The 27,496-nt window shown below is 58.5% G+C and overlaps 1 protein-coding gene across 1 annotated transcript; it reads left to right on the forward strand.

The window, feature by feature from the left end:
- Nucleotides 1–937: 937 nt before the first annotated feature.
- Nucleotides 938–27,496, forward strand: CPZ (carboxypeptidase Z). Its single transcript, XM_032135741.2, has 11 exons — nucleotides 938–1,096; nucleotides 7,390–7,422; nucleotides 9,086–9,460; nucleotides 11,957–12,169; nucleotides 14,942–15,138; nucleotides 15,681–15,842; nucleotides 16,211–16,369; nucleotides 19,705–19,840; nucleotides 22,106–22,245; nucleotides 26,159–26,258; nucleotides 27,006–27,496. The coding sequence occupies exons 1-11, from the start codon at nucleotides 1,006–1,008 to the stop codon at nucleotides 27,359–27,361; spliced, it is 1,962 nt and encodes a 653-aa protein (XP_031991632.1). The 5' UTR covers nucleotides 938–1,005; the 3' UTR covers nucleotides 27,362–27,496.

Below are 27,496 nucleotides of genomic sequence, written 5' to 3' on the forward strand. Positions count from 1 at the left end.
CAGGGGACAACAAGGAGGCACGGTGTCCCCACCCCAGCTCTCAGGGAGGAGGAGGAAAACCCTCCCCAGGACTGTGCACTGCCAGCTGGGGCTCGGGAAAGCATGGAGTCTGAATTCGCCCTCAGACCTGGGCTGGAAACTCAGACAGGGAAGTCAAAGACCGTGGCCCTGGAGGCTGGCCGGGCCAGTCAGAGATGCTTCTGGAAGGACCCCGCTGAGTCCAGGCAGACAGAGGGCAGGGTTGAGCACCAGATGCCCCAGATCCCGGAGGGTGTTGAAATGGGCATCTTCGAGCAGATGACCTGCAGGAAGCAGCACCCGCTGGGTGCCAGCGATGAGTTGGGGCCACAGTGAGTACTGCCTGCATTACCCCAGCCTCTGGGCGAAGGGGCTTGTCCTAAGTCTCAGGGCTGAGTGGCAGCTGGCTCCGGGACCTAGTACTGGTGCTCTGGTATGCTGGTAAAGGAACCCACGAGGCACATGGCTCCTAAAGGTCCAGCCACCCAGCAAAGCCCCCTACCCTGCATCCACACCGGGGACAAGGACAGAAGGTGGGGACATGCCTTCACTTTCCTCACCTGACAGGCCCTGGTCAGCTGGGGTCGGCGCTGCAGCCACAGCTCTCTCCACCCGCAGAGGCAGCCTGTGCAGGGGACCAGAGGTTCTAGGCAGGATCAGCAGGGAATCTGCAGATCAGCTCCACAGTGCACTCAGGTGGCAGATGGGGAAACTGAGGCCCAAGGAGGGGCGGGGAGCCCTTTGGACGGGGCGGGGCACTCCGCCCAGGCCAGGCAGGGGCCTTTATCTGCTGTCCTGCCCCTCCTCCTCCCCCAGCGGCATCCTCTCTCTAGCTTCTGGCGCTGCCCACTGTAACCCGACTCCGGCATTTGCGTTTGGGGCGCCCTCCCTGCGCCGGGGGCGGGAGCCCAGCGAGCGCAGAGCCCCGGCCCGCGCGGCCCGAGTGCCACATCACTGCGCCGGCCGTCCAAGGCCCGCCGCCCCACCATGCCGCCCCCACCGCCGCTGCTGCTCCTCCTCACAGTCCTGGTCATCGCCGCTGCCCGGCCGGGGTGCGAGTTTGAGCGGAACCCCGCCGGTAAGGCCGTCTCCTGCCCCCACCCTCCACCCTCCACCCTGCAACCTCCGGGGAGTGTGACCCGTCGCTTCCCAGGGGCCCGGGAGCTTTCTTCCAGTAGGTCATGCGCCTATGGCCCTGGCGAGAACGTCTCCAAAGTGGGCAGCATGTGGCCTGGGACTGGTAGGGTGACCTCTCTCCCCTGGACGGGGACACCAGGGAGGCTCCTTACCGCATCCAGGCCGTGACCCCAGGCAGCAGAGGGTCCCCGCGCCTGGGCCGGGGGTGAGATCTTTCTCCTGTCGGACACAGCAGCAGGGGCGCCCTGCAGGTGGGTCGGAGGGAGCAGGTGCCAGGACTTTGCAGGACAAAAGGCCATCCAAGGTCCCCGGGTCCTTCCAGGAACGGGGCAGTGTCTCTGGGCTGTAGCAAACTCTTGACCCCTCCCTCCAAGCTGGGGCTGTGATGTGGACAGCAAGTCTCCGGAAGTGGCCCTGAGGGCTGGGAGGGGGCGTGGGCCCCCTGGAGGGATCTGGGGCCCGGAGAGGGAAGGGACGCAGGGACCCTCTGGGAGGTCTGCCTGCATGACGTCACCCAAGGGGTGTGCAGCGGGGGTGGGGAGCAGGTAGGTAGAGGCTGGGGACCGGATCCTGGGCTCCCGCCTGGACTCATGGCCTCTTCAGGTGTGGGGGTGCATCTAGCCAACCGTGCTCAGGACGCTCATCAGGAGCAGACACCTGGGCTCCTTCGGGAGTGGGGCCCTGTGTGGGTTCAAGGGTGTAGGGTGTCAGGTTCTGAATCGCTTGTTCTCTGGGGTTTGTGGATACCTGAGAACTGCCTGAGCCCTGCGAGTGGATGTGCCAGGACCACGAAACCCCGCCCTAGTGCGCTTTCCCTTTCCGTCCTGTTGATGCCTGGATTTTCCCCCCACCTCCGCTCGTCGCCTTACCTCTGGGCTCTTTTCTACCCGCTGCGTGTGTGCTCATGCAGGTGTGCAGGTGGGGTGCCGCTGGAGCTTGTGCCGTGTTGTGGGTGGGCCTCCCCTCGGCCCCTGAGAGCCCAGAGAGTATCTAGAATCATAGGCTTGTTGGAGACCACAGCCCCCTCCTCCAGGAAGCTCTCCTGACCTGCCCTTTCCCAGGAAGAAGTGTGGCCTCCTCCTCTGCATGCAGGCAGCACAGACCACCCTGTCCTCACCCAGCAGGATGCACAGACAGCCCTGTCCACACTCAGCAGGATGCATGGGCTGGTCTCTGTCCCTGGCAGGTGCCGAGCACAGCCGTGCCATCGGCAAGTGTTTCTGGGAGAAATCACTCGTTCTCCAGTCCAGTCTCCCCTCTTACGGACGAGCGTGGAAGTCAAGGACCTTTCCAGCCCACAGGCAGAAGTGGGCAGAGCCAGTCAGCTGCAGTGCAGGCCCCACACCCCGGGCTGCCATGTCCCTGTCTCGCCATCTGGGTTTCGCACAGAGCAAGCCTGGTGCTCTCTCGCCTCTGCCTCACCCTTCCCTGGTGGAGGATTCCCTGTCCTCACTGGAGGCTGGGGACGGAGGCGATTTTCATGTCCTAGGGTCTGGGGTTCAGATTCTGACTCCTTGACTCTGCTGTGTGACCTGGGCAGATGGCCTGACCTCTCTGACCTCATTCAGGTCTCATCCCTGACCCAGGCATAGCCGCTGGTCGGTTTAGGAGGAGGAGGACTGACGGGCTGTCACTCCCATGTTGAAGAAATGCTGCCACCTCATGGTTAAGAGGCTTAGAACTATTTCAAAAGCTGCTTTCAGACCAGCACCGCCCAACAGAAACACAAAGCCATCCACACACAGAATTTTATCGTTTCTAGTAGCCACACTAAAGAGGTAACAGAAACATGTGAAATTGATTTTAATAACAAATTCTATTTAACCCCATATGTCCAAAATATTCCAGCATTTTGGCATTCGTATAAAAATTATTAATGAAACATTTACACTGTTTTTAGTACTAAGTCTGAAATTTGGTGTGCATTTTACACATCGCACACATTGGTTTGATCTTGCCACATGTGAAGGGCTCAGTGGCCACATGTGGCTCGTGGCTGCTGTAATGGAGAGCGTGGCTTGAGAGACTTCTAGGGGCACAGCCTTTCACCCTGCTGTGCATTTGCAAGTCTGCAGGGGGATCCGGGGATGTCTGGGTCCCACGGTGGTTAGGGTGGGGAAGCAATGGTGAATAGTCTAACCATCCACAGTCACCCTGGCTTTGCTCTGTGGCTGCCAGGGCAGATGGGGCCTGGGAGAGGCAGAGAGTGGGCTTTGGGTCAGCAGGCCCACCCCCGTGTGGTAAGGGCCAAAACCAGAGGCCTACGGAGGCCAAGCCAGCTGGCAAAGGCCCAGCCACATCATGGGACTAGCTGTGTGGTCTTGGGGCAGTTGCAGCCCCTAAGGGCTCCTCCCAGGCCATCCTGACTCTCTTGTGGCCACAGCAGCACCCACTGGGGCTTGCTGATTGTTGGGGGAGGAATTGTGTCTTCCAGAAAGGACATATTGATGACGTAATCCCTGGCACCTGTGAATGGGAGCGTACTTGGAAACACGGCCTTTGTGGATGAAATCTGATTCAGATGAAGCCACACGGGATTAGGGCAGGCCCTAAGCCAATAACTGGTATCCCTAGAAGAAGAGGGAGATTTGGGCAGAGACAGACACAGGGACAAAGTTCACATATGACAACAGAGGCAGGGACTGCAGTGCTATGGCCATGAGCCAAGGAGCACCTGGGGCCACCAGGAGCTGGGAGGGGCGGGATGGTTCTTCCCTTACCGCCTTCAGAGGGAGTGTGGCCCTGCAGACCTGCAGACTTCCAGCCTCCAGGACTCTGAACTGCTGTTGCTTTTTTTTTTTTCAAGACAGAGTCTCTCTCTGTCACCCAGGCTGGAGTACGGTGGTGTGATCTTGGCCTACTGCAACCTCCACCTCCCAGGTTCAAGTGATTCTCCCACATCAGCCTCCCGAGTAGCTGGGACTACAGGTGTGTGCCACCATGCCTGGCTAATTTTTGTATTTTTAGTAGAGACGGGGTTTCACCATGTTGGCCAGGCTGGTCTTGAACTCCTGACCTTGTGATCCTCCCACCTCGGCCTCCCAAAGTGCTGGGATTACAGGTGTGGGCCGCTGCACCTGGTTGTTGTTGATTTAACCCAAGCATGGTGGGCACTTTGCTAGGGCAGCCCTGGCAAACAAACCCACCCCTCTCTGTGCCTTGCACATGGCGGCCAGTGGAAGTGGGGGTGACCCAGTCAGCAGACACTCTTCCTGCCCCTTGGGAAACCCCGCTGGGGCTGCACGGCTTGTTGGGGGGTCACAGGGGATAGTCCCGCTCCTGCCTACCGTGTGTCCCAAGCCTGTGTGTTGAGCATTCACTGGGCACCTCACCCTGCTGTCGTATTAATCTTGATGGATCCCCCAACAGCCCTATGAGGTAGACGTGATCATTATCCCAATTTACACGTGAGGAAACTGAGGCACGGGCAGTGGTTCATCCTGGAGTCTTAGTGCCCTCGTCTGTGAACAAGGGAGACTCAAAGCCACAGGAAGCCAGGAAGGATCACCTGTCCAGTCCCTGTGTGATGGTCCAGTCACTCGTGTGGGCGCTTGGTGGCTTTGGAGGAGCAGGTGCAGGGATGGACACCTCACCTTGCAGCTCCCTGAGGCCAGCAGAGGCCCCAGGGTCAAGTCAAAGTTAGTTCTTCCACTCACTCATGTCTGCTGAGTGAATGAACAAAGTTCTAAGCTCACCCAGGCTCGCCAGCTCAGGGCCAGGCCACGCTCAGTGCCAGCCGGGCAGGCACCGTCAGAGCCCTGTGATGGGTACCCAGGGAGTGGAGCAGGGGTGCTGGGCTGAGATCACCTTGAACCTTGAGCTGACTGTGCTGCAGCACCTGCCTCGGTCCAAGCTCAGTGCAGGATGAGACCACGGGTCAGCTGAGTGCAAACCCTGCTGCCAGAGTGGCCCCACTGGCGGCCAGCTTTGCACACCGGTGCTCACTCAGGGCCCTGCACAGGAGGGGTGCTCACACAGGGCCCTGTGTGCATGCAAGCCTTTTATCTGCTTTTCCCAACATCACCCAGTTGTCTTTAGCCACACAGACAGGCGGGTGAGGGCACAGTATTTCAAGCAGAATCCCGGACCAGCTTTTTCTTCGTTCTTTTTTCCTAAAGTTCAAGCTGTCATGCCTCCTTTATGCTGCAGATTGGTGGAGTCTGGGGACGCTCTGGACCATGAAGGCCTGGGAGTCACGTGAGGGTGCCAGGGAGGGTGCCTGGACAGCCTCACGCCCACAGGCCCGTGACAGCCATCCAGGGGGACTCAAGCTCCTCTGTGCTCATCCCAGCGCACGTTGTGGGCATCCGCGGGCATGGATGGGCAGGTGGGCACACTGCAGTACCTCTCTTGGGTTAGGGCCGCCCCACTCCCAGATGCTTTAGGAAAACAGTGCCCTTGCCTGTTGCTCTCCCACACTTCGCACAGCACGGGCTCCTGCAGCTTGTCTCCGGGTTGTTCTGAAACCATCGCAGGAATGATGCACACTATGGCTGATGCAGCCTCTTCCCCCCGGGAGATCGTGTGCTGGGCTCGGACCATAGGTCGTCTCATCTCACAGTATCCCTGCAAAGTGATTATAATGAACCCATGTGAAATGGGGGAAATGGAGACACAAAAGAGCCACTTGCCTGGGGCTGCCTGCTGTGATGTGGGGGTTGGCACCTGGGCCCAGTGGTCTGGGGCTGGGCATCTTCCCTGCCCTACACAGCCCTTGTGGTTCATAGTCCATGTTCCCTGCCAGCTTGGACAGGGAGGGAGAGTGAGCCCAAGGGCGGCCACGTCTTCCCCAGGGCCGCCCGCACACGCCTGTTCCACGCCCGGAGAGCACTGTGTGGACCTCTTTTGTCATCTGTGATGAGGGTGGAAATGGGAGCTCTCCTAGGAGTGCCTGGTGGAGGACCAGAGCCCTAAACACCACCCCACAAGAGCTCTGTGAGCTGAACGGTGTAGGGATCCAGGACCGTGGTTGCCCAGTCACCAGTGGGGAAACCGAGTCCCAGGAGGTTCCCGAGGGTGGGAGCGGCCGGGCCACAGAGCAGCCCAGGTCTCTCTGACCTTTGGAGAGTTGCCATGTGCTCAGCCAAGTTTTCAGAGCCCCCAGATCCTAGGGTGAGCTCCAAAAAGCGGCCTGCACTCTCCTGGCCTCAAGGTTCTGTCCCAGGTTTTGGCTGGAGGTGAAGTCACAGCCAGGCAGGCCTTTTCCTCTGCTCCAGCCTGCTTGCCCCCTTCTCCCTGGTCCCCCGCACCCACTCCACACGTCCTGCCTGTGGGTCACATCCCCTTCTCCGGGTGCCTGCTGCTCCCGCTGCCCGGCCTGCCCCCTCTCTGGCCAGGTGGACTCCGGCATGGGTCTGTCCCAGCACTAGCCGGGTTTTAAATCTGATGCCGGGTTCCCTGCCTCGGATGCATTCTCCCCGCTTGATGCTTTAAATCTGACGCCGGGTTCCCCGCCTTGGATACGTCCTCCCTGCTTGATGCACACAGAGCCTTGGGTCCCGCTTCATACAGGGCCCTTAGCAGCCGGCATTGCTTAGGGTTGGCTGTGTTTGGCCTTCCCAGAGGCCTTACTGTTGGGTTCACATGTCTGGGCTTTGGAAAGGGCCCTCAAAACCCCATGATTGCGAGGATGGTTTTGTGTGTTGATCCTTTTTTCTTGGAAGAGGGCCCCTGACTTAGGAAATGGGGAGAGGCCACACCCTGGCGGTGTCCTTGGTGGCACGGAGCCTGCATGGCTGACTCTGGGAGGGGCCTGGGTCTGGGTGCGGCAGTGCCTGCTGGTGAGGGCCCCGGGGGCTGACTATTAAAACTTTTGGAATCTTCTGAGGACTCAGCGGCTTACGGTGGGAAGCTTGAGGTTGGCCACGGTAGAGGTACTTGCACCACGGCACTCACAGATGCCACCTCAGGGCTCTTCTGTCCTGGACATCAGGCTTGTGGGCACCACAGCCCAGCCCCGGGCTTGAGCCAAATGGATGCCACTGAGCCCTGCTGCCACCCAACTGTCTGTCCTTAGGCAGGTCATGTGACCTCTCAGATGCAGCCTTCACACCTGGGAAATGGGGATGACTGTGGCGTCTGCCTCAGGGGCTGCTGTGAAGACTCCATGAGATGGAGCTGGTGGAGGGTGGCCCGGGCTGGTCCCTACCTGCGCTCAGGGCCCTGGCCATGTGTTGCCCAGTGAGTGAAGGACGGCGAGGCAGGTCACTAACAGTGCCGTGTCTCTCTTTCCAGGTGAATGCCACAGGCCGCCAGCTGCAGACAGCGGTACAGTACCGGGACCTCCCTGGCTTCTGTTCTGTAGGAGGGCTGCAGCCCCCACACTGTCAGAGCACTTTAGGCAGCTGAACCCGTGATTTCAGAAGTGGGTAATGGATAACACAGCCCATTAATCAAACCAGAATCCCCTCGTAAGCAGCCAGAGAAAAATTAGACACAACAAAAAAAGACCAGCCAGGAAAAGGTGCACTGGCTTCCCACCGGGCTATGCCCACCCCAGCCCCTGCAGAGATGTCCTCTCCATCCCTCCCCTCTCCTGCCTGCCCCCGTCCCTACTCCAGTCCCCACTGCGGTCACACATCCTGTGTTTGGGCCTTGTCCACATGCATTTCGTGGTCACTGGCTCTGTGCAGGGTCCCCGCTGAGTCTGGGGTTTGGGTGAGTGGCCTCCCACGCCGGGCCCCGGTTTCCTCTCGTGAAAGGAGGAGTGCCAAACCGATCTTGTGAGATGGTTTCAAAAGTGACGTGGGAGCCGACCAATGTGAAGTGCCCAGGTCAGGGCTGAGGTCAGGGCTTTTTCCCTGAAAGGGGCAAATATTTCATCGTCGCCTCCTGACGGATTTGGGCATCTGGTGTATTCTAAGGGGAGGCTTTTAAAAAATCAGGAAAAAAATTCCAGGTACAAAGTCAATGACATACGTAAAATGTCTATTTTATTTTTTATTTATTTCATTTATTTTTATTTCTAGAGATGGAGGTCTTGCTATGTTACCCAGGCTGGTCTCAAACTCCTGGCCTCAAGCGATCCTCCCATCTCGGCCTCCCAAAGTGCTGGGATTACAGGCGTGAGCCACCTTGCCCGGCTGTAAAATGTGGTGAGCAGGGCAATGTGAGGCAGAAAGAATCCTGTCCTTTCTAGACTTTGACATGAGAAGTGGCAAAATGTCATGACTTGTCCCATGCGATGGCACAACGGGAAAGTCCAACTGAGGAAAAGAGGAGAAGGCCATCTGGGGGTGCAAGCGTGGAGCCAGCAGCTGCGGGGACACAGTCCACTCCTGAGGGGGCTGGAGTGCTCTGCTAGACCAATGAGGTCCTTAGAGATGGGGCATTTGGAGCTAAACAAACAGCTGTGATGAGGAAGCAGGAAGGTGTCCGGCGACAGTGAGGACCCTACCCCCTGCCTGGGCTTAAGGCATCCCTGAGAGCCGCACAGCAGAGATGAGCCGGCTGAGCCGCATCTGTCATTATCCACTCATCATCCAAGTCCTGAGCCCCACCTGACCCATTAGTGTCCCCAAAGACACTAGACGCCCAAAGCAGGGTGCGTCTTTGGAACATCTTTGTGCTGCGGCTGTGGCTCCTGGGTGGTTTGTGCCTGTCCCTGCCTAACGCAGTGTCGGCTGGCTGCCTTCACGGGCCCTTGTGTGGCACAGCTGCTTTGCAGATGGAGACGCTGAGGCTCAGGGCAGCCTGCTGCGGCTCGCCTGCCAGTGGGTAGTTGAATCTGGTTGGTCTTAGGCTCCTTCTCTGGTCTCTCACAGGCTCTGATTCCTGCACAGTAGCTGTTGTCCTGGTTCTCCCCTGCCAGACTGTGGGTGCCCCCTCCCTGCAGGCCCTGGCCCTGCGTGGGGTCCCCTTCGTAAATGTCTGATGCGTGACGGTCAGGGCCACTGCGGGAGGGACTGACCTGCCGACCCTGCCTCCCCAGCCACCTGCGTGGACCTGCAGCTCGGGACCTGCAGCGATGCCGCCTACAACCGCACCACCTTCCCCAACCTGCTTCAGCACCGGTCGTGGGAGGTGGTGGAGGCCAGCTCCGAGTACATCCTGCTGAGCGTCCTACACCAGCTCCTGGAGGGCCAGTGCAACCCGGACCTGCGGCTGCTGGGCTGTGCTGTGCTGGCCCCCCGGTGCGAGGGTGGCTGGGTGCGCAGACCCTGCCGGCACATCTGCGAGGGCCTGCGGGAGGCCTGCCAGCCCGCCTTCGACGCCATTGACATGGCCTGGCCCTACTTCCTCGACTGCCACCGCTACTTCACGAGAGAGGATGAGGGCTGCTACGACCCGCTGGAGAAGCTTCGGGGTAAGGGAAAGTGGCAGCGGCCTGTGTGGTCACGGGGTCCAGGTGGTCATGGAGGGCCAAGAGCCACACTGGAAGGAACTTGAGGCCTTTTCTGTCTACGGTGACGGTGCGGGCATTGGTAGAGGGTGGGGCTGCTCCCCGAGGCAGCATGCTCCCCACAAAAGGGTGCCAGGCAGGATCGGGGGCTCAGTGCAGATGGAGAATCCTCTCGCTGCCCAGGGCCCCCTAGCAGAAGCCTCCAGCCCCTTAGGGGCAGGCTGGGGTGGAGGGGCGCTGAGTCCAAGTGGGGGCAGTGCCCCCGCCCGGGGTGCAATGAGGAGGCCTCGTGTGGGGGAGCCTGGGCTCAGAGTGCAGGGCCGGCCCTGGGGGTCCAGTCCTCACCCACAGACCCTCCAGAGCCGCAGTGCTTACTCATGGTCAAGGGTGGGCGGGACATTTACGTCCCCCGGGAAGCCTGGCGGGCAAAGCTTCATGATTGCTCATCGCTGAGCCTGGAAGATCGCACAGAGGGTTTGGCCTGGAGTGACTCCTCCAAGCAGGGTCTGCACCGCCCTGTGGGCTCAAGGAGGGAGAGGAGCTGTGGAGAAAGGCTTTGGTGTCTCTTGCAGATAAACAGTGGAGGGGGAGTGGGCAAGCCTGGGCCACCATGGGCCACTTGTCTCTGAGGTGTGCAAAGAGGTCCCAGAGGGCCACTTGGCAGCAGGGCTGGTCGGGGACCCTGCATGGAGCCCCCTGTGTCTGTCGTCTCACGGGTCGGTGTCCACCAGAGACCCTGCATGATCCGCAGCAGCCCTGGCCCATTAGACCTTCCTGTGTGAAGGAAATGTTCGGTTCTGTGCCGTCCGAGACAGTCACCACTGGCCGCATGTGGCCCCCAAGGCTTGGGATGTGGCTCTTGCCACTGAGGCCTGGATGTGGGTGTTTCATCGCGTTTGAATGAGTCTGAACCTGTCTTTGAAGAGGCTAGGGCCAGTGTGTGCCACATTCACCCGTGCGGGGCAGCGTCCGCTCGTAGGTGGGTTCAGAGGATCTGACTGCGGGTGCCACACATGTGCTAGCTCACGCGAGTCTCACGACAGCCTTGCTCCATGGAAGAGGAAGTGGAGCCTCGGGAAGGGTGACAGGGGTGGGGTCTTTAGCTGGAGTGGCCCGAGCCCGTCGGGGATGGAGGGATGGATTTGGCCATTCGTCAAACAGCTACCGAGCACCCACTGTACATGTGGCTCTGTGCTGGGACACTGAGGAGGGCAGGAGAAGGAACACAGACAGACACCCGGGCCGGGCTCCTGCAAGCCCTGGGTTCCGGACTATGTCAGGTGCTCAGGGCTGATCCTGGCACGTCTTGCAGCCTCTGGCTCCCAATCTGAGAAGGGTGGACCCTTGGCTTCCATGCGATGCAGCAGTAGGGGGGTGCCCTTTGCCAGCAGGTGGGAGCCGTCCGTCTGCAGAGCTCAGTCCCTGTAGAGGCGGTGGAGGTGCCTGTGGGAGGCCAGGGAGGCGAGGAAGGAAGCCAAGCCCACAGGCCTGGGAAAGCCCAAGGAGTCGGTTTGAGATTATTTTGGGCATCTCTACCGCCAAATTGCTGGCTTCCTCTGCTAGTCTTTCCCCTGGAGAACTGTTTTGAGCAGAAGCGAAACCACAGGGCGAGGAGAAGCTTAGAGGAACACATTAACTCTTGGTGGACCCAGGAACAGCCTGCAGGCACCTGTGTCCTGCTCCTATGGGCCTGGCTGCTGCAAAGCCCCTGGCGGGGTGGAGGGAGCTCAGGGTCACCGGGGCAGCCCTCAGGGCGCCTCTGTTCTAGTGGATGACAGGATGGTGGGGAAGCTGGTGCATATGTGGCGTAGAGACATTCGTATTCTAGATCCAGAACCCCTCCCTCTTCCCCCCGCCCCCTTTCTTCTTCCTCCCGCAAGTCCGTCCCAGAACCCCCGTTTCTGTCTCCTTCATGGACAGGCGCTCACTGTTGTACTGAAGAGGTTGTAAGAGAAACACTGGGAGGCCTCACAGCAGCCGGAGAGGGCGCTGCAAGGAGCCCCCGTTTCCACCATTAGCCAAGCAAACGGAGCAGAATACCGAACTGCCTGAGCGCCACTGTCATGGAAACACACCCAGGAAAATCCCCTCTGCACACCCAGGAAAATCCCCTCTGCACACCCAGCAGGGCTTTGCCTTGGGGGGTCCAGGACCCCATAGATCTCTTTTCCTTTCTGTTGTCCTGCTCTGTCTTTTAGGAACTTCCCACGGTGGCCCCAAGTACGTTTATTCACAGTCACATTAGGAACCATGGCGCTGTGCTGTGTACATACCTCGGGTGCCGTTTGGCTTAGATATCGTTGTAGGCACTGCAGAGGGAACTCTAATTAAAGATACAGATGTCCAAGCATGGCTGTCATGCAGAGGGGGCTAAGGGTGCTGTGCGTGGTCAGCGTTGCCAGGCAGTGGTAGGAAGCCTCGGGGCCTGACACTGACTGAGCCCCCCCACTGCTCCCCCAGGAGGCCTGGAGGCTGACGAGGCACTGCCCTCAGGGCTGCCGCCCACCTTCATCCGCTTCAGCCACCACTCCTACGCCCAGATGGTGCGTGTGCTGCGGCGGACGGCCTCCCGCTGCGCCCACGTGGCCAGGACCTACAGCATCGGGCGCAGCTTCGACGGCAGGGAGCTGCAGGTCATCGAGTTCTCTAGCCGCCCCGGCCAGCACGAGCTGAGTGAGTGCCCTTGGGAGGGCCTGGCCTGGCCCCGTTTCGGGAAAGGGCTCAGGCCGCTCCACCTGAGGGTGCACAAGTTGGCGGGGTGTTTGGGGTCCTGGGCACGGCTGGGGGCCTCAGGGAGCTGCTTGGTGCAGGCCACGTCCCGCTGGGCATGTGCAACCACTATATGTACAATGGAGAATTTCTCCAGATATCCATCTTACTTCAAAATTTAGGGTGGCAGACTAGGTTATTTCATAATAATGGAGACATTGATCTAGTGGCTGAAAAGACACAAAATAAACAAGAAATTTTATTTATTTATTTTTTTTGAGACGGAGTTTCGCTCTTGTTGCCCAGGCTGGAGTGCAGTGGCGTGATCTCGGCTCACTGCAACCTCTGCCTCCTGGGTTCAAGCGATTCTCCTGACTCAGCCTCCCGAGTAGCCGGGACTCCAGGCATGGGCCACCACGCCAGGCCAATTTTTGTATTTTTAGTAGAGACAGGGGTTTCACCATGTTGGCCAGGCTGGTCTCGAACTCCTGACCTCAAGTGATCCACCCAGCTCGGCCTCCCGAAGTGCTGGGATTGCAGATATGAGCCACCATGCCCGGCCAAACAAGAAATTTGAGACAGAAAAGATGATGTTGGGATGTGGGCTTGCAGGGAGATAGCAAGGTTGTCTACAAGTCGCCTGGGAGGCTGGAGGGAGGAGGGCACCATCCCTGCATATCACAGGCATAAGTCAGGGAGGAGCAAAACAATGGCTATAGGAGTGCCGGGCCCTTCTGCACTTAGAAGGAGTGTGTGGCCATGCGCTGCATTTTGCCGTTTGAAGACCTTGTCCTGGCACACTGGACCCCAAGCAGGTCTGTACAACCCTTGTCCCTGGGTACCGGCCTCTCCTTTTCCAAACTGTTCCAGGAGTGTGACACCACAGAATGCTATAAATAAAGAGATTTTTCTATTTTAAAAATCCAAGTCCGTTTTCATTCCATCAGGCTTTGGATTGATCCTGTTCTGAGGTGGGAGCGGGCAGTATGGAAAACGCTGGGCATTTCTGCTCCTTTAGAGGGGTCTTCCTGCAGGGCAAATTAGGAAATCAAATTTTATTGCTGTCATGATTTGCTACCCTAAGTTGCAAAGAGCCACTCAGGCTGGTAGTGTCTAAGAATCCAGGATGTTCTAGCAAACACCCAGACCTTCTGGATGGGTGGCCTCTGTTTCCCTCGTGGGGAGGTTCCCCTCCTCCAGGGCACTGAGGGCATTCAGGATTGGAGTCCAGGGCTTCTTGGGGGTCAGTGAGTCCGTCCGAGTCCTGTCTGGGCCTCAGCCCCCAGCCCCACCTGTCCCATGAGCACATTACTCAAACAGAATGGATCATTTTAAAAGCAGCCTCCATTTGACCCTTGGTCCTCACCAGTTACTGAAAAATGCACCTGCTCTTTGTTTATGGACTCAGGGCCTTTTCAGGGCTGGCAGCCTCAGCCAGTCTTCATCCTACTGGTCTGGGCAGCATGGACACCATGAGCCCGAAGGCTCTATTTCTTACCAGGAGCCAGAGGCCACCTGGCCATACCCTGGCCCCCAAGGTTCACTATGTTCCCTCTCCAACTGTAACCTGCTCTGGGCAGGAGGCAGAGGCTCTCCCTACAGCACTGGAATTTGAGGGCAAGAGGTGCCCCGTGCAGAAGGCCAAGGGAGGTAACCAGTGCAGAAAGCTCCCAGGTCATTTATACCCCGGGATGTGGCATCCGAGGAACACGGGTGTTTCCTCTCATCCCTGGATGTCCCTGGGCCACACCCAGCTGGGGAGGGAGACATCATTCTTCCAGGGGAGCAATGCGAGGCTTAGAGAGGAGGAGTGACTTGCCTGCAGTCCCACAGCTAATAAGGCCATGGGGCCTGGTCCTCTCTTCTTCCTATAGTCCATTCATTTATCCATCCATCCATCCATCCATCCATCATTTATGCATCCGTCCATCCATCCATTTATTCATTCAGCCATTACACATCCATCCATCATCCATCCATTCATTCATACATCCATGCATCCATCCACTCATCATCCATCCATTTATTTATTCAACCATTACACACCCATCCATCCGTCATCCATCCATCCATGCATCAATTTATCCATTATTTCATCCAGCCATTATTCACTCATCCATCCTTGATTTATCCATCTATCCATTCATCCATCATTGATATATCTATCCATCCAGCCATCTATCCATTCATCCATCATTGATTTAGCTATCCATCCATCCATCATCTATTCATCCATCCAGCCAGCCAGCCATTATTCATCTATCCATTCATCCACCCATCCATCATTGATATATTTATCCATCCATCCATCCATCATCCATATATCCATCCATCCATCCATCCATCCATCTATCCATCCATCACCCATCCATCCATTCACCCATCCATTCATCCACTCAAGGGCCAACCACCTTCCCAGCTAAGTACCAATGTACACCTTGCCTTATTACACAAACATGAAGAGAGACCATCAGTTAAATTTGCATGAATCAGTGATAACATATATTATTCATATTCTTGAGTTAGGCTAACCAAGAATTCTGGCTAGGCGTAAAAAACGAGCTTAACAAAAGTGATGCCCTTGATGAGACCTCATTATATACAGAGATTCTTGAGTCAAAACAAGTATGAATTGGTCCCAGCCCATCTGGTCATCCTTGCTGAGTGGGGGAGCCTCATGCCTTTGGGGACCCCAGGCTTTGAGATGATGCCCCAAATCTCTGTATTTGCCCCCAGTGGAGCCCGAGGTGAAGCTCATTGGCAACATTCACGGCAACGAGGTGGCGGGCCGGGAGATGCTCATCTATCTAGCCCAGTACCTGTGCTCTGAGTACCTGCTGGGTAACCCCCGCATCCAGCGCCTGCTCAACACCACCCGCATCCACCTGCTGCCCTCCATGAACCCTGACGGCTATGAAGTGGCAGCTGCCGAGGTGAGCGCCCAGATGCCTGGTCCTGTGGGCCACCGCCTGAACCACCCCCTCATTCATTCATTTACGAGTAGTTTATCCCAGCGGTGCTTTGTTCCTGCCTCTCTAGGAGAGGAGCATTCAGCAAGTGTCGATACTGTCAAACCCCTGCTTCAGGGGCTGGGGAGAGGAAAGACACTGAGAATTCTAGGTGTATTAAAACGGTGATGCATGCGATAGAGGAAAATGATGGAAAGGGAGTCGATGGTGCCGGTGTGTGTCAGTGGGGGGTCAGGGGAGCTCTCGGGGAGGTGGGCAACGAGGAGAGCAGGTCACTGTCAGGGGCGCCCCACTCAGGGGGAGCAGCCAGGGAAGGCCCCGAGGCTGTGGCATCAGCAAGGAGCCCCGGGGTGGAGAGGAGGTCGGGTATGCCCACGAGCTGATCACATAAAGCCGGGAGAAACCGAAGCCCCGGCCTTGGCCCTCAGCCCCGCGCGAGACCCATCTGGAAGGGGAAGGGCGGGGTGCGCTGACCCCACCCAGTCGGGGGTTGGCCGTGTTTTCAGGGTGCCGGCTACAACGGGTGGACGAGTGGGAGGCAGAACGCGCAGAACCTGGATCTGAACCGAAATTTCCCGGACCTGACGTCCGAGTACTACAGGCTGGCGGAGACCCGCGGCGCGCGCAGCGACCACATCCCCATCCCCCAGCACTACTGGTGGGGTAAGGTAGGAGCCGCCGCTGCCCACGCCGGTCGCCACCAAGGCATCCAGGGGTCCCTGGTTATTCCAGGCTCTCCGGAGTTGTCCTTCCCCGGGGACAGGAGAGCCTGGTGCTCCTTCCCTGCCTCAGTTACCTGTCTGTGAAATGGGAACACCTCCTTGCTGGGGTGTTGGTGACATTCAGAGATTCACGTTGGAAACGCCTAGATCCCCTCAGGGGCCCAGTGACGGGGGCCGAGTCCAGCTGGTGCGTTGATGTAGAGACCGTTAATGGTCTGCACCATTGGAGCCCAGAGGACTGCCGAAGCCCAGGGCATGGCTTGGGGCCGGCGGGGAAGCCCAGCCCTGAGGGCGGCCTTGTCTGTCCTGGGCAGGTGGCCCCGGAGACGAAGGCAATCATGAAGTGGATGCAGACCATACCCTTTGTGCTCTCGGCCAGCCTTCATGGGGGCGACCTGGTGGTGTCTTACCCCTTCGACTTCTCCAAGCACCCCCAGGAGGAGAAGATGTTTTCTCCCACGCCCGATGAGAAGGTGAGAGGGCTGCGGGGTGTGTGCAGGGGAGGGAGACAGTGTGCGCGGTCCCCTTGGAGCTGGTGCCCCTCCAGTCCTGATCTCAGTGAAGACAAAGCTCCTAGGAACCTCTACTAAGAGCCGGTCAGCACCACCTGCTCCAGGCCCAGCTCTGCAGAGAAGCCCCTTCCTCCTGGAAGTCTGCGGCCTCAGGAGCCGTCGCTCCGCTGATCTCCCCGAGGCTAGCTGCACTGCCTTTCACATGTCCCCATCTGGGAGCTCCTGGGGTGGGGACCCTGGCTCAGCGCTGCTGTTCCTCTGAGCTCCGCCCCGCACCTGGCGGGGTGCCCGGTGCTTCCCACCGCAGAGGGGTGCGTTTCCGGGAGGCGCCGGCAGAGGGCAGTGCTGCAGCGCGCATGGTGCCCGCCCGTCCCGCTTCCCGGGGGTCTGCTTGCTTCTCACGTGCTGGGCTCCTCCAGATGGGGAAAGAGTTCTTGTTCCACCGTCCACTGGGCCCTTAAGTGAGGCCCCCCCTCTTCCGGGCCTCAGTTTCTCCTACTGTTCGTAGAGCAGCCGGCGATGAGACCCGTGATGATGCTGGGACCCTCTCAACCCACCCTAACCTTAGGACGACCTGCTGGGGGAGGGCGTGGAATTGGTCCATTCCCACACTATGGATGACAAAGCGGAGGCTGAGGGAGGGGTTGTGATCTGAGGTGGGCCCCAGCCCCCAGCCCCCAGCCCCCAGTCTCCAGCTTCCAGCCCCCAGCCCCCAGCCCCCAGCTGCGGATCCTGGAGCTTAGCTGCCTGAACTGCCCCCAGTGGTCCCCACTCCACGGGAGGTTGGGCCTGCCCTCCACCTGGCCCCTTGATGGCCCAGAGTCGCTCCCTAGGCCTCGCGTGGAGAGCCAGGCCTGCCCTCCCCCTCCCTCCCCGCACTTTCCCTTGGTGTTTGGGGGAAGGGGCAGGGAGAGAGGGACTGGCCCTGGGTGAGCAAGTGCCAGGTGCCAGGCCCCTGATAGTGGCAGTCACACATCGTTTGTTCTCCTTTCTGAGGCCACCAGGCTGGGCACATAACTGGGCCCCTGGTTGGCACTCAGGTATCAACCCTGCCTCACCTGGCCCCTCCCTGTCCTGGGGCCATCGCTGGGAATGCAAACAGGACTGGTCCCTGCGCTGGGGGTCCTCAGTCTAGGGTGGGAGATGGAGCCAGAAACTGGCAAGGAGAAGATTGCCAGGGCTGCAGGAGGGCTGTGAGTGCACGTGTGTGCATGGATGCCTGTGTGTGCATGTGCATGCATGTGCACATGTGAATGTGTCAGGGTGGGGAGCCCCCAGCCTGGTCTGGGATTTCAGGAGGGCTTCCCTGAAGTGGTGGTTTCCCAAAAGGACCCCGCAGATGAGGTAGAGATTTCCAGCTGCAGGGTAGGGAGGGGCACTGGAGGCACAGGCCACCTGGTGCAGAGACCCAGGGGAGCCCCAGAGAGCTGGGTGCAGGGGCCCATGCCGAGTGCTGTGGCCCAGCGGGAATGGGGAGAGCAAGCTGAGCACACTGCGGACCAGGGGCAGTGACAGCAATACCTGGGCCACCGGCGCATTTGTCCTGCATTTTTTCATTCTTCCACCCATTCACTCCTTCACTTGGTCATTCACTAACTCACTCCCTCACTCACCCATTCACTCACTCACTCTCCCATTCACTCACGCACTCACCCATTCACTCACGCACTCACTCCCTCCCTCACTCCCTCACTCATTCACTCACCCATTCACTCACTCACTCATACACTCACCCATTCACTCGTGCACTCACTCCCTCCCTCACTCCCTCACTCACTCACCCATTCACTCACTTCCTCACTCACTCATTCACTCACTTCCTCACTCACTCATTCACTCACTCACTCATTTACTCACACACTCATTCACCCATTCATTCACTCCCTCATTCACTCACCCATTCACTCATTCACTCACCCACTCACCCATTCACTCACTCATTCATTCCCTCATTCACTCACCCATTCACTCACCCATTCACTCATTCACTCACCCCTTCACTCATTCACTCACCCCTTCACTCATTCACTCACCCACTCACCCATTCACTCACTCATTCATTCCCTCATTCACTCACCCATTCACTCACTCATTCACTCACTCACTCATTCACTTATTCACTCATTCATTCACTCATTCACTCACTCATTTACTCGCTCACTTATTCACTCACTCATTCACTCACTTATTCATTCACTCATTCACTCACTTATTCACTCAGTCACTCATTCACTCACTTATTCACTCACTCATTCACTCACTCATTCACTCACTCTTTCACTCAGTCATTCCCTCACTCTTTCACTTGCTCACTCATTCACTCATTCACTCATTCACTCACTCATTCACTCATTCACTCACTCATTCACTCACTCGCTCACTCGCTGGGCCCTGCCTGTCCACCCTCTAGTGTCCTCCACTCCTCCTTTCTGACAGAGGGAGCCCCCTCCTCAGCACAGACCTGTCCTGCTTGGTGGGGCCCTGATGAGCTCATGCAGGGGGAGCCTTTTGCCTGCCTGACCCACAAGGAGCCTCTGCCCAAGGTCAGCCTGGGACTTACAGATGGCCGAGAACCCCCACAAAGGAGGACCTGTGGACTCTGCCTGGGGATGGGCACAATGCGGGGAAGCTCTGGGCTGGGGAGGGGAGCCTGTGGGGAGGGACCCAGTATCCCAGCCACACATCCAAACATGTCAAGGGTGGCAGATCCCGTGAGCTGTGTTCTATCCCTCTACCAACTGCACTGGAAGCTGGAGGGTGGGCCTCTTAGGGAGGGGCTTCCTGCAGGCTAAGTCCTAGCCTCTGATGGTGCTGGTCAGCCTTGAGGTGGAGCAGGGTGGGGAATGAAGCAGTGATTATTCATAGAAGAAGTCGGCTTTGGAGATGAAGTCGGGGAAAATGCAGCCCACCCTTGCCTTCACTGCTCCAACAGCCTGAGCTTTATAAACTGTCAAGCCAACCTACACACAGCCTGTAGACACCATGTCTGTGTGTGACCTCAGGAGAGAAAGCCCACACTCCCGGCCAGGTGTGCAGAGGCTTGGTGACTACCCCAGGTACCCATGGGACCTGGCCTGGAAGTCCAGCAGTGCCAGATCGCCTGTGACCCACCTCCGGGCCTTCACATACACTGTCCTCTGCGGGACACCGTTCCTCTCTCCTACCTGCAGACACCATTCCCCTCTCCTACCTGCAATGCAGGTGTTTGCACGCATGGCTCCTCCCCTCATTGACCCCAGCTCGCAGGACGTCCTGCAGGGGACCCTTTCCTTATCTGAGCCTGGTCTCTTTTCCAGATGTTCAAGCTGCTGTCCAGAGCCTACGCCGACGTCCACCCCATGATGATGGACAGGTCGGAGAATAGGTGTGGAGGCAATTTCCTGAAGAGGGGGAGCATCATCAACGGGGCGGACTGGTACAGCTTCACGGGAGGTGCGGCTTCCGCAGGGCGGGACTGGGGTGGGGGTCGGGGGTGCGGAGGCTGGGTGGGGCGGGGGCAAGGTGTAACTCCACGGTCTGCTGCTGGGATCCACCCGTAGAGCCCGGAAGACAGGGTGATGCCTCACCTGGTGGAGAGGAGGCCGGCTTGAGTTTTCGTTTCTGTCTTGATGAAAAGCTGTTGTGTGACTGTTGTGGAGGACCCAGGCCTGTGGCTTCTGTAGTTTATTTTATGAACGCTTAATTTGACGGTTCCACCCGTGACCAATCCTTTCGTGACATTTAGGGAAGTGGAGTTGCCAGATGAAATGCTGGACTTCCAGTTAAATTGGAATTCCAGAGAGACAGTGAGGAATTGTTTTTAGGACAATGTAAGGATGTTCCAGTGCATGGGATATGCTTACGAGAACCCCCATGGGGTGGACTGATAATACAATTGTATCTGTGGTTTCTCCGGAGCCCGACTTTAAGCGTGTACATCTTTATCTGCTAAATTTGCCCTGGGGGAGGCTGCACGGGAGCAATATAATGGGCACATGCCACTGTATGTCCCGAGGGGCACCCGCCAGACCGGGCACACACGCTCTGGGCCCTGCCTGCACCTCTCCATGCCGGCACAACACCGATGAGAGCGCTGGGCTCAGCTGAGAGAAGGACTCGCTGGAGGCTCAGAGCCACAGGTGGCAGAGCCAGGACCCACGTGGCATCCCCTTCTGCCCCCTCCTCCCATGCAGGCTGGCAGAGAAGGTGGCACTTCTTGCACACTCTGAAGCCACCTTCACAGCCCGCTCTGAAAACTTTTCTCTCCCGCTCAATGGTTGGCACCTGTGGTCTTTCCCTGGTGCGGTGCAGCCTCTCTCCCTTCCAGAACCCAGGCAGAGGGCCCTCAGCCCCGGTCATAGCCCTGTGACTGGGGTCTGCAACAGACACCCAGGAGCAGAACTGGGAGAGGCCCCTCTCTGTTCCTTTTTTTTTTTTGAGGGGGAGTCTTGCTCTGTCACCAGGCTGGAGTGCACTGACGTGATCTCGGCTCACTGCAATCTCTGCCTCCCGGGTTCAAACGATCCTCCTGCCTCAGCCTCCCGAGTAGCTGGGATTACAGCTGCCCACCACCACACCCAGCTAATTTTTGTATTTTTAGTAGAGACGGGTTTTCACCATGTTGGTCAGCATGGTCTCGATCTCCTGACCTCATGATCTGCCCACCTCGGCCTCCCAGAGTGCTGGGATTATAGGCGTGAGCCACTGTGCCTGGGCTCTGTCCCTCTTGCACCTGACACGGCCCTGGGAAAGCATGAGGCCGGGGACCAGAGCTAGCTGGACCAGAGAGATGGTGACTGTGGCTACACTGGGGTCTGGGCAGGGACTGTCAACAGCAGCTGCAGGCTCTGTGGTTCAGGAGCCTTGAACTTCGGAAGGGTGTGGGCTCCCTGCGACCCCTGACACAGCCAGCCCTGTAGGTGCCATCGCCCTAGGCCTTCCTTGGAGATGGTCGTGGCTTCTGCTGAACAAGAAGCTCCAAGAGCAGAAGGCACAGAGGGCAGGAGCGGGTGTGGCTGGGGTCGACCCAGCTTGCTCTGAGGCCTTCTCGGCTGGCCAGGTGGCTGGTTGTCACCATAGCTTGGGCCCGTGGGCTCCCTGGGAGATGGAGCTAATAGGACCACCCTCCTAGACTCTGGTCAGGACAGCGTCTGGGTAAATGGACATTGTCACCATGGGGTCTCCAGGGCAGCAGCTAGGATGCCAGGGGCCTGTGCGGCTGCCCCGTGCTGCGGGCTTCTCTGTGAGAAACCAATTCATCCCAGACCTCACCAGAGACAGCATGGGGGTGGGGAAGCCTGTGGACTTTGCCGCCAAGCGGCCTGAGCTCAAGATGCAGCTCTGCCTCTTCCCGTCGTGGGACACTTAAAAATGCCTCATGCCTCCATCTGCGCATCTGCAAAGGGGGGATCATATGGCCCACCTCGCTGTTGTTCAGCCCCTCAGCTGCAGGAGGGGCGTCTGTGGCGAGTACCTGCTGCACTCACCTGCCTGCTGGGCGCTTGGCTGACACCCCTGACGTCCTGGCTGTCTCTGTGCAGCTGACACCCCTGATGTCCTGGCTGTCTCTGTGCGGCTGACACCCCTGACATCCTGGCTGTCTCTGTGCGGCTGACACCCCTGACGTCCTGGCTGTCTCTGTGCGGCTGACACCCCTGACGTCCTGGCTGTCTCTGTGCGGCTGACACCCCTGACGTCCTGGCTGTCTCTGTGCCGCAGGCATGTCCGACTTCAACTACCTGCACACCAACTGCTTTGAGATCACGGTAGAGCTGGGCTGTGTGAAGTTCCCCCCCGAGGAGGCCCTGTACACGCTCTGGCAGCACAACAAGGAGTCACTCCTGAATTTCGTGGAGACGGTGAGTTCTGATGGTCTCAGGGCTCTGGCCCAGCTGGGGCCTGGGTGGGGTGGGTCACATTCCGGGCCCCAGGGCGGCTCCCGCAGCCTCACTGCCCCTTACACACATGCTCCTCTCGCCACCACTTGTTTTGGGGTTAACTGTCCACCATGCACAACTTGAGATGCAGCAACCGGCTCTCCTCTGCGTGCCCTGTGGGTGCTGGGGCGGCAGTGCCATGTGTTGGAGTCCCTGTGAGCGAGGATGTCAGGGCCTAAAGCAGCACAACTAAACAAGGGAGCACGGGCCTGGGCAGCCCAGCGAGGCATCTGAGCCAGCCTCAGAGGCCGGGGGGCTTCCTGGAGGAGGTGGCTGCAGGGCTTCATCTTGAAGAAGGGTAGGAGAAATCAAACCACAGGGCGGGGAGAGCTCCCAGCAGAGGGGAGCATGCTAGAACGCCAAGGGGCCTTGAAAACCCCCAAGAGCCGCTGGGGCTGCGGTGAGGACTCGAGCCGTGGGATGGGGCGGGCACTGTGCTCCAGGAGGCGCGGGAGTGAGGGCTCTGGGCAGTGGGGTGGCTGTGTGGCTCAGGCAGGGCTTTGGGGCCTCAGAGGGAAGGGTACAGGCAGGAAGTGGCTGGCAGAGGCGGGGCAGGGCGTCCTGACTGAGGGGTGACTACTATCATGAGGCTGAGGTCACCCAGAAGCAGGCAGGTGGGAGGGGAGTGGGGATGGCTGAGAACGTGTCTAAAATGACCCCTCGCTGCTCCAGAGAGCCAAGGTCTCCCTCAGTGTCAGAGTGGGGACTCTGTGCCTGTGTCTGCTCCCCTTCCAGCACAGCTCACACCGAGGGTGCTGGGGACCCCAAGAAGGGTCCAGGATGTCACAGGGAAGGGAGCCTGTGTTCGAAGAAGCTTCTGCTATGTTTTCCCCAAGTGTTTTCAAGAATCACATAAATTGCATATGAGCACAGATGCCCAGTGAGAAGCAGGCCTCAGAAGGAGGGTTGAGCTGCAGCAGCAAGGAGAGGTGAGGGCACAGCACCGTACAGTTGGCGCCCACTGACACAGGGCAGCCGGTTCTGACACCAGGCCGTGCAGCAGAAGGGGCCGTCCCATTTTATAGACAGAGTTAAGGTTCTGGCCTGGGGTCTCTGGGCCACACACAGGCTCACACTCCAGGCTCCCAGTGTCTGTGAGACAGCCAGAGGAGGAGACAGAGGGTCAGAGAGTGGCATGGCCTGTCTGGTGTCGCCCAGATCTGCTCATTCCCAAGCCCTCTGTCCATGAGCCCCCTCCTTTCTAGAAAAATCAGGAACCCTCCTCCAAGTAAGAACAGAGCGAATTCCCTAGGGCAGCAGCCGCCGAGGTAGGAAAGAAACAAAGCCCGAAACAAAATAATAACGGAACATTCTGTCACTTGAGTTTCTTTCCGATGGCTGTGCCGCAGCCCTGCGCCACCTGCGGCGAGTCCCATTCTTCTAGGAGCTCTCGCGCCAGGCCTGTGCACGCTGCGTTTTGCGGCCGTCTGGTGAACGTGAGGTTGAAGGAGCCTCGAATGTGGCTGGCATTGCTCCTGGATATTACACATGAAGTCTTGGGATATGAAGATTTACAGCGAGCATGGACCTTGGAAGGCCGGGCGGCTCTTGAGACCGACGTCTTGCGGGAGAGCCGGGCGCGGCCTCCTGATAAGGATCAAGCCTGTCGCGGCTAATTGAGGCTTTTTTCATAGTGATCCTGGCCAGGCCTCGGGTGGGAGTCTACATCACCCGGGGTGAGGGGAAGGGCGGCGTGGCAGCTCTCCTTCCCTGCCAGAGAACCGCATGTGCCCCGTGTTTCGTGAAGGTGACCCTCGGGCCCAAGAGCAGGCACAGAAAAAAAAATCCATCCAATGCAGGCCGATGTTGAGTGAGGGCCCCTGTAAGAGACCCTCCTGTGAGAGCCCCTGCTCTCAGGTGGGGCTGGGGGAGGCAGAAGTGAGACCAGGGCTGGCAGAGAGGACGCCTGGGGCTGTGGGACCCTGAGGTAGGCCCCTAGTGTGGCTGGTCATCAGGGAGGGCTTCCTGGAGGAGGAGGAGTGTGGGCTGTGTTTTGAAGGGAGGGAAGGAATTGTCCTGGTGAGGGGCTGGTGAGGGTATTCTAAGCAGAGAGGGCTCAGATGCTGTCTGGGGGTGAAGAGGAGCCACAGGGTGGGGTGGCTGAAGGGCACGGTGGCTTCTCAAGCTGTCCAGTTTCTCCCCATCACCTTTCACACAGGAAAACCTTACTTTTTATGCTCTCCCTCCCGCTAAATGCGAGTCCATGAGACATTGTTTCAGGAGTGCAGTTCCATTAAGCAGCGAAGTGTGGACAAGAGCATCCAGGGTGGGGGTCACGAGCCCCAGAGGGCAGCAGGCAGTGGCCGTCACTCCCTCTCGACCGCGTCAGGAGGGCTGGGACCCCGTGATGTGCTCACCACGGATTCCATGAGCTCTGGGTTCCCGAAATCCCTGCGGCACAGAGATAAGTGCTAGCATGTGCTTTGTGGAGCTAGACTGGGTACCCACTCCCTCTTTAAGCTGCCTGCGCCACTGAGGGCTGGGCGTGAGCCTGGAACAGCAGTCAGGAGCCGTGGGGCCTGAGCTCACCGGCTGCGTGTGTCAGGCGAGTTGGTTTCTGCATCGGTCACAGTAGGGGTCAGCCACGGTGGGATTAGAGTTCACGTGCTTGCTAAAATCATCGGTCCTGCAGAAGCCAGAGCTGCTTTGGTCGCATGAACGTTTTACAGCTGAGGAAACTGAGGCACCCAGAAGCAAAGGTTTGTCTGAAGTGAGGAGTCACTGGGGCAGAGCTGGTTCTCTGGCCCAGAGAAAAACCAGCCCCTCTCAGGCTCATGTCCCTGGGCTGGGGAAGGAGGATGCTCCCGTTGCCACGGCTGTGTCCTGACCCTGTGGGCCCAGGCTCTTTGCTTCTGTGGACTCCGGCCTCCATATAAAGTATGTAAAGTTATACTTTTACAACTGTCGACGTAAAGACGAATATATAGGAAAACAGTCTCTCCAACCTAAAGTGCTTTGCTTTTATCCTGATTTTAAGAGGAGCGAGACCATTTTCTTAGTTTCTGGAAGCACAGCAGGGCCTGGCTGGGAGCCCTTTCCCTGGAGGATCTTTGCTGCCGAGCCCCGTGCAGGGCCCGGGCAGGGGGTTGCCTCGCTGGATGGACTCCTCTCCCCACAGGCATCCTGGTTCTGCTCAGCGTGACCTTCAGCATCCTTGGACCCCAAGTTGTTTTCTGCTGACTAGAGCGGGGGACATGTGGGTGGTTTGTCATCAACCGTTTTAGAAGAAATGTGGACAGGATCAGGCAGCTCTGGGAGGGCTTTCCAGGGTGAAAGCACTGGAGCTCTGGGCGTGCAGGGAGCTTGTGTGTTCAGGACCAGTTCGTGCCAAGGCCAGGCGAGCGGTGCCAAGGCAGGGCGTGTTATCCGCGTGTACAATGATGAAACCGCACTGCTCTAGTGAGGGTCCAAGCACTCAGTCCTCGTCCTCTCCGATGCCCACGCTGCTTTCGGGAGCCTCAGCTCAGAGGGAACCAGCGAGTCCGGCTGTGGCTGGGAAGGCAGGGAAGGAATGCCTATCAGTCGGAAGAGTGGCAGGAAAGGGTTCTGTGCTCAATGCCCGTCAAGATAGAGTCAGCCAGGCCTCGGGCGAGATGCAGGGTCATTCGAAAGCCCGGAACATGCTCAGGTCAATTGCCAGGGAGGAAACTGAGGCCCAGAGAGGGGAGTGACTGACTCGCTAAAGATGGCAGAGCGAGGGCTGGCGGAGTGGGGCTCTGTGGGGTGGTTCCCCCGAGATACCGAGCTCTGAGGAGCATGTGGGAAAGGAGCTGATGGCCTCCACGCTCATCGGGAGAGCTCGCGCCATCTCCCTGCCCCTCCTTGGTCTCTTCAGGTGCACCGGGGCATCAAAGGTGTGGTGATGGACAAATTCGGCAAGCCAGTCAAAAACGCCCGGATCTTAGTCAAAGGCATTCGCCACGACATCACCACAGGTGAGCACGTCCCTGGCTGTCCCCTGGGGCCCACGTCTGCCAAGGGAATGCCACACAGTGGCAGCCGGTGCCCTCAGGCACTCACAGTGTGCCCAGCCCTCAGCAGGATGGCTCCATTCCTCCCCAGACTGGCTGGGTCGGGGAGGGTGGGCAGGAACCGGGGTCTGCGTCTGCTGCAGGCTGCGTCTCCTTATAGCATTTGGTGAGGGAAGAGCTTGCCCGGCCGTGGCTACTGAACGACGGTGGATGCGTGCTCTGTATTTCTAGGAAAATGCCTCCTTTTCCAAGGTTGCCGGGGAGAGCCACCTCCACCCATAAGCCTGTTTGTTTCTATCCCAAAGTTCATATCCCATTGATAAGCCGGGGTGTCCAGCCCTGTGCGGGCTCTGGCTGTCCTTACGGAGATTTCGCAGCCGATGAAAAATGACAGTATGCTGTGATGTTACCTGGCAGAGATGTGGTCCAGAGAAGAGAGGGACTTTTGCTAACTGTGGGCTGGGTATGGGGGGTGGGAGTGGTTATCAAAGGTTTCAGAGAAGAGGGGGTGCCTAAGTAGGGTTTTGAGGGATAAATAAGAGTTTGACAGAGGAAAGAGGTGGGAAGGACATTCCAGGCCCATGCAGAGGCAAGTGCACATTTAGCGCCTGCCTCCCATGCTAACCTCTCCCCACTCATATCCATCGCCCATCACCCCGTGGCTGGGTCTGCAGTCCTCGTGAGAATCATTTTTAATCTATTTGTCCACAGCCCCAGATGGCGACTACTGGAGACTGCTGCCCCCAGGTATCCACATTGTCATTGCCCAAGCCCCTGGCTATGCGAAGGTCATCAAGAAAGTCATCATCCCTGCCCGGATGAAGAGGGCTGGCCGTGTGGACTTCATTCTGCAGCCTCTGGGGATGGGACCCAAGAACTTTCTTCATGGGCTGCAGAGGACTGGGCCCCACGACCCGCTGGGAGGTGCCAGCTCTTTGGGGGAGGCCACGGAACCCGACCCGCTCCGGGCGCGCAGGCAGCCCTCGGCCGACGGGAGCAAGCCCTGGTGGTGGTCCTACTTCACATCGCTGAGCACACACAGGCCACGCTGGCTGCTCAAGTACTAGCCCCGGCCCCAACACCCGCCCGGATGTGGAGACCCAGGCCCTTCTCCGCGTCCTGGGCTCCTGGCTCTTGATTTTGTCTGCCACAGACATCCCACAAAGCCGCTGCCGTTTTATTAAAGTGTTTTTATCCACTTT

The sequence above is a fragment of the Hylobates moloch genome, unplaced genomic scaffold, assembly GCF_009828535.3.
Source record: "Hylobates moloch isolate HMO894 unplaced genomic scaffold, HMol_V3 SCAFFOLD_17, whole genome shotgun sequence".
NCBI classification, from domain to species: domain Eukaryota; kingdom Metazoa; phylum Chordata; class Mammalia; order Primates; family Hylobatidae; genus Hylobates; species Hylobates moloch.